Source organism: Mandrillus leucophaeus, unplaced genomic scaffold, assembly GCF_000951045.1.
Source record: "Mandrillus leucophaeus isolate KB7577 unplaced genomic scaffold, Mleu.le_1.0 Scaffold332, whole genome shotgun sequence".
In the NCBI taxonomy this organism is placed as follows: domain Eukaryota; kingdom Metazoa; phylum Chordata; class Mammalia; order Primates; family Cercopithecidae; genus Mandrillus; species Mandrillus leucophaeus.
In genome coordinates, this window is record NW_012103499.1 from 381,950 (window position 1) to 392,525 (window position 10,576).

The 10,576-nt window shown below is 43.3% G+C and overlaps 1 protein-coding gene across 1 annotated transcript in view; it reads right to left on the reverse strand.

Annotated features, from left to right (window-relative positions):
• PRIM1 (primase, DNA, polypeptide 1 (49kDa)) overlaps positions 1-10,576 on the reverse strand; it is a 22,399-nt gene that overhangs the window by 3,749 nt on the left and 8,074 nt on the right. Inside the window, exons 6-11 of the mRNA XM_011988511.1 lie at positions 10,094-10,152; positions 8,715-8,824; positions 7,462-7,553; positions 6,893-7,034; positions 4,410-4,479; positions 3,550-3,641 (exon numbers count right to left, since the gene is read on the reverse strand). Of these exons, the coding sequence (XP_011843901.1) occupies positions 3,550-3,641; positions 4,410-4,479; positions 6,893-7,034; positions 7,462-7,553; positions 8,715-8,824; positions 10,094-10,152 (565 nt within the window). The remainder of the gene's footprint in view (positions 1-3,549; positions 3,642-4,409; positions 4,480-6,892; positions 7,035-7,461; positions 7,554-8,714; positions 8,825-10,093; positions 10,153-10,576) is intronic.

The window sequence follows — 10,576 nt, forward strand, 5'->3', positions numbered from 1 at the left end:
TTAGCCAGGATGGTCTCGATCTCCTGACCTTGTGATCCGCCCATCTCGGCCTCCCAAAGTGCTGGGATTACAGGCTTGAGCCACCACGCCCGGCCTTTTTGTTTTTGTTTTTTGTATCTGTAGAGACGAGGTCTCACTCTGTTGCCCGGGCTGGTCTCGAACTCCTGAGCTCAAGTGATCTCCCAGCCTTAGCCTCTGAAAGTGCTGAGATTACAGACACATGCCACCATGCCCAACTAAAATATTATTTTTGCATGTAATAAAAATTGAGATATATGACACTCTCTTTCATAAAAGTCTTTTAGTGAGAGAGAGAGATATATATATATATATTTTTTTTTGGAGATAGAGTCTGACTCTGTTGCCCAGGCTGGAGTGCAGTGGCGCGATCTTGGCTTACTGCAACTTCCGCCTCCCGGGTTCAAGTGATTCTCCTACCTCAGCCTCCCAGCTTATTGGGATCACAGGTGCCCGCCACCACGCCAAGCTAATCTTTTGTATTTTTAGTAGAGACGGGGTTTCACCATGTTGGTCAGGCTGGTCGCGAACTCCTGACCTCGTGATTTACCCGCTTTGGCCTCCCAAAGTGCTGGGATCACAGGTGTGAGCCATTGCACCCGGCCCATGCCTTAAATGATCCTCCACCTCAGCCTCCCAAGTGGCTGGGACCACAGGGGGTGCCACCACAGCTGGCTAATTTTTTATTTTTAGTAGAGACAAAGTCTCGCTGTGTTGCTCAGGCTCGGGTCATGCCTTTTGGAGATTCAGAAGTTTTTACATTGAGTATGCTTTGTTTTTTTTTTTTTGAGATGGAGTCTTGCTCTGTCTCCCAGGCTGGAGTGCAGTGGGGCAATCGCGGCTCATTGCAACCTCTACCTCCCAGGTTCAAGCGATTCTTCTGCCTCAGCCTCCCGAGTAGCTGGGATTATAGGTGCCCACCATCACGCCCGGCTAATTTTTGTATTTTTAGTAAAGACAGGGTTTCACCATGTGGCCAGGCTGGTCTTGGAACTCCTGACCTCAGGTGACCCACCCGCCTCAGCCTCCCAAAGTGCTGGGATTACAGGCATGAGCCACTATGCCTGGCCTGCATTAAGTATTCTTTGATTTATAAAATAGTTTAAAAAATGTACATAACAAAAATTTGAATATAGGCAGGGTGCAGTGGCTTATGCCTGTAATCCCAAAACTTAGGGAGGCCGAGGCAGGTGGATTACCTGAGGTCGTGAGTTCGAGACCAGCCTGACCAACATGGAGAAACCCCATCTCTACTAAAAATACAAAAATTAGCTGGACGTGGTGGCAGGCACCTGTAACTCCACCTACTTGGGAGGCTGAGGCAGGAGAATTGCTTGAACTCAGGAGGCAGAGGTTGCAATGAGCCAAGATTGCACCACTGCACTCCAGCCTGGGTGATAGAGTAAGACTCTTTCTCTAAAAAAAAAAAAAGGAAGAATATACAATTTTATTCATCCATTTAATTACATAACCTATGATACCCAACGGGAAAATATGACTAAGAAAGGAGTTTCACGTAAAATTTGGATTTTAGTAGTATCCTATGTTTGCATGGAATTAAGAATCCTCATAATAGTTCTTTAAAAAGAGTAAGAAAGAAATTATACTTTTTTTTTTTGAGACGAAGTCTCACTCTGTTGCCCAGGATGGAGTGCAGTGGCGTGACCTCAGCTCACTGCAACCTCTGCCTCCCGGGCTCAAGTGATTCTTGTGCCTCAGCCTCCTGAATAGCTGGGATTACAGGTGTGCGCCACCATGCCTGGCTAATTTTTGTATTTTTAGTAGAGATGGGGTTTAACCATGTTGGCCAGGCTGGTCTCGAACTCCTGACCTCAGGTGATCCTCCCACCTTGACTTCCCAGAGTGCTGGGATTACAGGTGTGAGCCACCGTGCCCGGCCATATAATTTTTATTTTGAGACAAGGTCTCTCTCTGACACCCAGGCTGGAGTACAGTGGTGTGATCAAGGCTTACTGCAGCCTTAACCTCCTGGCTCGAACAGCCTCTTGAGTAGCTGAGACCACAGGTGTATGCCAGCATGTCTAGCTAATTTTTTTTTGGAGACAGGGTCTCTCTGTGTTGCCCAGGGTGGTCTCAAACTCCTGGGCTCAAGTGATCCTCTTGCCTCAGCCTCCCAAAGTGCTGGGATTACAGGTGTGAGGTGAGTGGTTAGCAAGCATTACTCTCTGAGCTCTGCCTTATGTTAGATCAGCAGAAGCACTAAATTCTCAGAGGAGCATGAACCCTATTGTGAACTGCGCATGTGAGGGATCTAGGTTGTGCACTCCTTATCAGAATCTAATGCCTGATGATTTGAGGTAAAAAAGTTTCATCCTGGAACCATCCCCAACTCCTCCCCATCTCTTTGAAGTCCGTGCAAAAATTGTCTTCCACAAAACCAGTCCCTGATGCCAAAAAGGTTGGGGAGTGCTGCTATGCAGCATCTCTCTCTCTCTTTTTTTTTTTTTTTGAGACGGAGTTTCACTCTTGTTGCCCAGGCTGGAATGCAATGGCGCGATCTTGGCTCACCACAACCTCCACCTCCCGGGTTCAAGCAATTCTCCTGCCTCTGCCTTCCAAGCAGCTGGGATTATAGGCATGTGCCACCACACCTGGCTAATTTTGTATTTTTTGGATAGACGGGGTTTCTCCATGTTGGTCAGGCTGGTCTTGAACTCATGACCTCAGGTGATCTGCCCACCTGGGCCTCCCAAAGTGCTGGGATTACAGGTGTGAGCCACCGTGCCTGGCCTGCAGTATCTCTTAGGTTTTAGATTTGCCTTCCATTAGCAAGAAGATATAGAAATTCCTTAGCTTCTTCAAATTCTTGTCTTTTTTTTTTTGAGACAGTCTCCCTCTGTTGCCCAGGATGGAGTGCAGTGGCACAATCTTGGCTCACTGCAACCTCTGCCTCCTGGGTTCAACCGATTCTTCTGCCTCACCTTCCTGGCTAGCTGGGATTACGGGCGCCTTCCACTACACCTGGTTAATTTTTGTATATTTAGCAGAGACGGGGTTTCACCATGTTGCCAGGCTGGTCTTGAACTCCTGAGCTCAAGTGATCCGCCTGCCTCGGCCTCCCAAAATGCTGGGATTATAGGCATGAACCACTGCGCCCAGCCAGCTTCTTCAAATTCTTGAATATACAACTCGGTAAACAGTTTAGACATATGTTTACCATAAAACCCACCTATATGCATCAGAAACAAAGAGCAAAAGTACTGCATATATAATAGTTGTTAAATAAATAGGTGGTGAATCTCAGAGACTGATTATTCATACTTATTGATAGTTTAATCTTACAGTATAGATCCTAGCATTTAGAAGTTGTTTAGGAAATATGTGTTGAATCAGACTGGATTCAGTAACACCACTTGGGTAACTGCTGAAGAAAGGACACAAACATTGTATACAGTTCCAGGACAAATGCTGATCCATTCTGGCTGAATCAGAGAATTAATTATTGGAGTGACAGATGGATATCTATATAAAAACTCTGTATTAAAGTGAAGCTTCAATATATTATCTTACCTCTGGTTCTATGTTTGACATCAGATTCAGCTTCATTCTCCTCTTTTTCCTCTTCATTAATGGAAATGGCATCCAATTCACGGCAGATGAAGCTGCAAGTAACAGAACAAGAGAATTTTTTTTTTTTTTTTTTGAGATGGAGTCTCGCTCTGTTGCCAGGCTGGACTGCAGTGGTGCAATCTTGGGTCACTGCAACCTCTGCCTCCCAGGTTCAAGCGATTCTCCTGCCTCAGCCTCCCGAGTAGCGGGGACTACAGGCATGTGCCACCAAGCCCAGCTAATTTTTGTATTTTTAGTAGAGACAGGGTTTTACCATGTTGGCCAGGACGGTCTCGATCTCTTGACCTTGTGATCCGCCCACCCTGCCCTCCCAAAGTGTTGAGATTATAGGCATGAGCCACCGTGCCTGGCCACGAACAAGAGAAGTTTAATGTTGGTTTCTGGTCAGCATTATCCAGTGTATAATAGCATGTGAATCCCATAAAATTTACTGTAAAAAAATTATGTGGTCAACTTAAATTTGGGATATTCTAAACAGCATGATCTCTTCTTGGAGTTTTTCATGCATATTATCATATGAAAGACCGTGAAATACTGTAGCAAAAGATACTTTTAATCTGTTTAAGTCAGAATTTCCTAAATTTATTTGACCTTAAAATCTTTTTCTTATATAACAGCAGGTGAAAAGCTTGTATTGTTCTATTAGGGCATCATCATCTAACCTTTGAACCTTATTTGGTTTCCCTAACCAAATATACCGTTCCCATGCAACTAATTCTCTAAGAAGGAGACTAATCCAATTTATTTAAAATTCAGAACAACAATTACAAACAAGGAGTGATCAATGATTTGAAACATACCTTATGGTTGGAACAGTAAATGGATCAAACTGGTCCACTTTCTGCAAATCAATAGGCACAGATATGCGACCTGTAAGAAGCAAAAGTTATAAACTGATGATTGTGGACTATAAATCATTATAGGCGTCTCCTATAAGTTATTTTTCATTAAATTTTTTTTTTTTTTTTTTTTTTGAGACAGAGTTTCACTCTTGTTGCCCAGGCTGGAGTGCAATGGCACGATCTCGGCTCACCGCAACCTCCACCTCCCAGGTTCAAGCAATTCTTCTGCCTCAGCTTCCCTAGTAGCTGGGATTATAGGCATGTGCCACCAGGCCCAGCTAATTTTTTGTATTTTTAGTAGAGACGAGGTTTCTCCATGTTGGTCAGACTGGTCTTGAACTCCCGACCTCAGGTGATCCACTCGCCTTGGCCTCCCAAAGTGCTGGGATTACAGGCGTGAGCCACTGCGCCCAGCCTAAAATTTTTTATCTAAGGCTTAGACAAAGGGTTAAACTTATCTGTTAAGAACCGTATTTAGAAATATAAATTAAAGTACTTTCACCTTAGCTGTGCCCTTACTTTTTTTTAAGAGTTAAGGTCTCACTTTGTCACCTATGCTGGAGTATAGTAGCATGGTCATAGCTCACTGCAGGCTTGTAGTCCTGGGCTCAAGTGATCCTCCCACCTCAGTTGTCTCCCAAAGTGCTGGGATTATAGATGTGAGCTACTGTACCTGGCCTGGCCAGTTTTTCAATTTTTGTTGAGTTGGGGTCTCACTGTGTTGCCCAGGCTGGCCTTCAACTTCTGGCCTCAAATAATCCTCTTGCCTCAGTCTCCTGAGTTGCTAGGATTACAGGTGTGAACCACCATGTCCAGCATGCCTTTTACTTCTCTTTAGAAAACAACTGGCCAGGTGCAGCGGCTCACACCTGTAATCCCAGCACTTTGGGAGGCCGAGGAGGGTGGATCACGAGGTCAGGAGTTCAGGACCAGCCTGGCCAAGATGGTGAAACCCCGTCTCTACTAAAAATACAAAAATTAGCCAGGCGTGTTGGTGGGTGCCTGTAATCCCAGCTACTTGGGAGGGAGAGGCAGAGAATTGCTTCAACCTGGGAGGCGGAGGTTGCAGTGAGCCAAGATCACGCCACTGCATTCCAGCCTGGGTGACAGAGTGAGACTCTGTCTCGAAAAAAAAAAAACCAAAAACACCAAAAAGCAAATGTGAAGACTGTTTCAATAAGAGCTATTTCCCAGTTGCTCTTATCCCTACTTTTATTTCTATATTTAGAAATAAAGTATATTTAAATATTCTATATTTAAGTTCAGGACAATCTCAGATTCAATAAGTCCTAAAAATAGAACAAAATAGATGGAAATATTATATTTACATTAGCTTAGTTTTTTTTGAGATCAATACAGATACCCACATGTCAGATACCTTTAAAAAGCATTCTGGAAATAAAATAGAAATTATTCTACTCTTTTAACCCCACCTAGGATACCATACAGAATTTAACATATCTCAAAAATGACATGAGGCTGGGTGCAGTGGCTCATGTCTGTAATCTCAGCACTTTGGGAGACTGGGGCAGGTGAATTGCTTGACCTCAAGAGTTCAAGACCATCCTGGGCAATATGGCAAAACCCTGTCTACAAAATATTAGCTGGCTGTGGTAGCACGTGCCTGTAGTACCGGCTACTCAGCAGGGTGAGGCAGAAGGATTGCTTGAGTTTGGGAGATTGAGCCTTCAGTGAGCCGAGACTGCATCGGTGCACTCCAGCCTGGGTGACAGAGTGAGATTCTGTCTCGAAAAAAAAAATTTTTGTTTTTGTCAGTGCTAGGAGTAGAGTTCATTGCATTTCTTTCTTTTTTTCTTTTTTTTGTGAGACAAGGTCTCACTCTGTCGCCCAGACTGGAATGCAGTGGCACCATCACAGCTCACTGCAGCCTTAACTTCCCAGGCTCAAGTGATCCTCCTGCCTTAGCCTCTTGAGTAGCTGGAACTACAGGCATGCACCACCATGTCTAGCTACTTTGTGTATTTTTTGTAGAAAGGGGGTTTAGACATGTTGTCTATGCTGGTGTCAGACTCTGGGGCACAAGTGATTTGCCCACCTTGCCCTCCTCAAGTGCTGGGATTACAGGAGCAAGCCACCACATATGGCCACACACAATTTTTTTTTTATGTCCTTGGATAAGTTACATCTTGGGCCACCGTTTTTTCATCCGTACAATGAGAGTTGTTGTCCTAAGATTTTGACGGTCCTCTTCAAATCTAATATGGAGCCTCAGAAACCCAACTGAAAAACAGTTACATAGTAGAAACTAATCTGGTAGCTACTTAACTGACAATATAAAATAATTTAGGTATTAGGTGACAGAGCAATTCTTCTACCTTTAAATCATAGACATTATATATATTCAGACCTAATGCCATGCTTACTAAAGCAAATAGTAACTCATTTTTCTTTTAGTTTCCCTTAGTTCCCTTGTGTAGTACCTGTTTTAGGATGAACACTAAAAGGGCTCTTCAGTAGATGATTGATTCCTTTGCTGACGTTGATATCCAGCCGTGGAAAACAGTACTGGAGCATAATCTCCCACTCCAGCCAGGGTCCATATTTGTCATTTTTGATGTTATTCTAAAAGCAGATACAAGGCCAACATGAGGATCAGCAGGAACTGTTGAGGATTTCTTTAAAGAAAGTTAAAAAAATGATCTTCAGGCCAGGCGCAGTGGCTCAAACCTGTAATCCCAGCACTTTGGGAGGCCAAGACGGGTGGATCATGAGGTCAGGAGATCGAGACCATCCTGGCTAACACGGTGAAACCCCGTCTCTACTAAAAAATACAAAAAACTAGCCGGGTGAGGTGGCGGGTGGAGGCAGAGCTTGCAGTGAGCTGAGATCTGGCCACTGCACTCTAGCCTGGGCGACAGAGTGACACTCCCTCTCAAAAAAAAAAAAAAAAAAAAAGATCTTCAACCATCTTTAACTGACTAGGCAAAACAATCAATTTAATTAAGAATTGCATTATTATATCTGTAATACAGATTTCAGTGGAACATACCTGACATCTGCTGGCTACTTTCTTCAAGTGCTCCCAACGCTGAAGTGAATTGTGAGACTTTTGGAAGCCTTGTTGAAGTTCATCATGAATTAGTGATGGGTCATTAAGGAACAGACTCATTTAGGGGCCATCAATGAACAACTTAGTTTTAAGTATGTATTACCACAAGGGTATCTTATAAATACTTAGAAAGCAGTTATTAATGTTCCTTAAAATGTAAATGTTGGCCGGGCATGGTGGCTCAAGCCTGTAATCCCAGCACTTTGGGAGGCTGAGGTGGGTGGATCACGTGAGGTCAGGAGTTTGAGACCAGCCTGGTGAACGTGGTGAAACCCCATCTCTACTTAAAATAGAAAAATCAGCAGGGCATGGTGGCTCACATCCGTAATCGTAGCTACTCTGGAGGCTGAGGCAGGAAAATTGCTTAAACCCGCAAGGTGAAGGTTGCAGTGAGCGGAGATTGTGCCACTGCACTACAGCCTGGGTGACAGAGTGAGACTCTATCTCAACAAACAAACAACCCACCCCACAAATGTTAAACTCAATAGCTGTATTCGGCTGGGCACAGTGGCTCATGCCTGTATTCCCAACACTTTGGGAGGCTAAGGTGGGTGGATCATTTGAGGTCAGGAGTTTGAGACCAGCCTGGCCGACATGGTGAGACCCTGTCTCTACTAAAAATACAAAAAATTAGCCGGGTGCGGTGGCGGGCACCTGTAGTCCCAGCTACTTGGGAGGCTGAGGCAGGAGAATCGTTTGAACCTGGGAGGCAGAGGTTGCAGTAAGCCAAGATCGCACCACTGCACACTCCAGCCTGGGCAACAGAGTGAGACTCTGTCTCAACAAACAAACAAACAAACAAAAAAAACCCCAAAAACAAACCAACACCAGTTGTATCACTGAAATCTTCCATAGTAAAAATACAGTGATGATATAACAAAAAGAATGCCAAAATAACTATAAGGTATGGTGTAAAGTTTTCCCTGGTCTGCATGTGTTTTGACTACGTGATTCACCATTCTTTAGCCATTAATTCTAGGACCAACTTCCAAAATGAGAAAACTGATTTGCAACATGGCCCCATTTTTTATTGTGTTCCAATAATACTAAAATCCAGAAATACAAGAGATATTTTGTATAAAAAAGATTAAACTCATAAGTATATGAGAACTTACAAGCAGACATATCTAACATTTATAATATCACAGATCAAAACAACTAGCTCACACAGAAATGATCAAGGGAAAGGATATTTTCAGGAACAAGGGCTAAAATCTTATCCCAGCTTTCTTTATTTTTGAGAATATCTTGATTAACCAAGGCATATTCTTCAAAGTATTTTTTTATTATGTTAATAGATTTTCTGTAGGAACAACAATAACAACAGAGTCCCAACACTATTAGTAACACATATGCCACATAGGTATTGCTGCCATTGTAGGGAAGACTACTGCTTATTTTCATGACATTTTTAGAACTTAATTAGGTAAAATGGGAATACCAAACTTTGCAGGATTATAATTAAATGAGACACTTTAAGGGAAAATAACCTGGCATAGAACCTGGCACAGAATATGTATACCAGAAATGTTTACTTTTTAAACCTCACAACTTAGAAGGTTAATATACGCAATAAGGGTAGAAAGTAACCAACCCAGGACACCATAATACATCAGTAGTAGAATGTGGGATGCAGCCTACACTTTCCACTGAGAATTGCTTGTATTAATATCTCAACAATCATATAATGTTTGCAGTTCACAAATATGCATCACATTTAACTCTTTCACTTAATCATTGATACAACTGTGAGACAGGTAGAGTGGATGTTGTTCTTCCCATCATAGAGATAAGGAAATGGAGGCAGCAATATTTTATCAAGATCATAGTACATGGCAGAATAGAAATTTTTACTTCTAATATAAGGTTTTTTCCACTATCCTAGAGAAGTAGTGAATTCACTGGAAAAAGCATGGGCTTTGGAGTCAGGCAGACCAGGGCATGAATCCTAAATTTAACAACTGACTTGTTAGGCCGGGCGCGGTGGTTCAAGCCTGTAATCCCAGCACTTTGGGAGGCCGAGATGGGCGGATCACGAGGGCAGGAGATCGAGACCATCCTGGCTAACACGATGAAAACCCGTCTCTACTAAAAAATACAAAAAAAAAGTAGCCGGGCGAGGTGGCGGGCGCCTGCAGTCCCAGCTACTCGGGAGGCTGAGGCAGGAGAATGGCGTAAACCCGGGAGGCAGAGCTTGCAGTGAGCTGAGATCCGGCCACTGCACTCCAGCCCGGGCCACAGAGCAAGACTCTGTCTCAAAAAAAAAACAACAAAAAAAACAACTAACTTGTTGTGTGATGCCAAGCTTATTATAAAATCTCTCTAAAACTCACTTTCCTTATCTATAAATGGAGATACCATCAAGTCTCTTGTGGGGTTTTTGTGAAGAGCAATGAGAACATCTGTAAAGCACCTATTAGGAATACTGCAGCATAAAATAGGCACTCAATTAACCATAGCTATTATTATTATAAAACGCTACCCAGCAGTGAAAATTGATAGCAAGTTAACTCTAAAGGCACATGCCAATAAATGAGACACCTTAAAGTGTATGGAGACTTTTCCAACAGACCTGATAAAAGGGTGAATTTTTTCACTTAGGTGAACTTTCTTTTTAACATCTTGACCACCCTGAAAAATAAATCATTAAAAAAGAACTTCATGTACACAATATAAATACAGTCATGTGCAGCATAATGACATTTTAGTCAATGATGGACAGCATATAAGATGGTGGGCGCGGTGGCTGACACCTGTAATCCCAGCACTTTGGGAGGCTGAGGTGGGTGGATCACCTGAGGTCAGGAGGTCCAGACCAGCCTGACCAATATGATGAAACCCTGTTTCCACTTGACACCACGCCTGGTTAAATACAAAAATTAGCCAGGCATGGTGACAAGTGCCTGTAATCCCAGCTACTTGGGAGGCTGAGGCAGGAGAATTGCTTGAACCCGGGAGGTGGAGGTTGCAGTGAGCCAAGATCGCGCCACTGCACTCCAGCCTTAGGCGACAGAGTAAGACTCTGTCTCAAAAAAAAAAAAAAAAAAGACTTAGC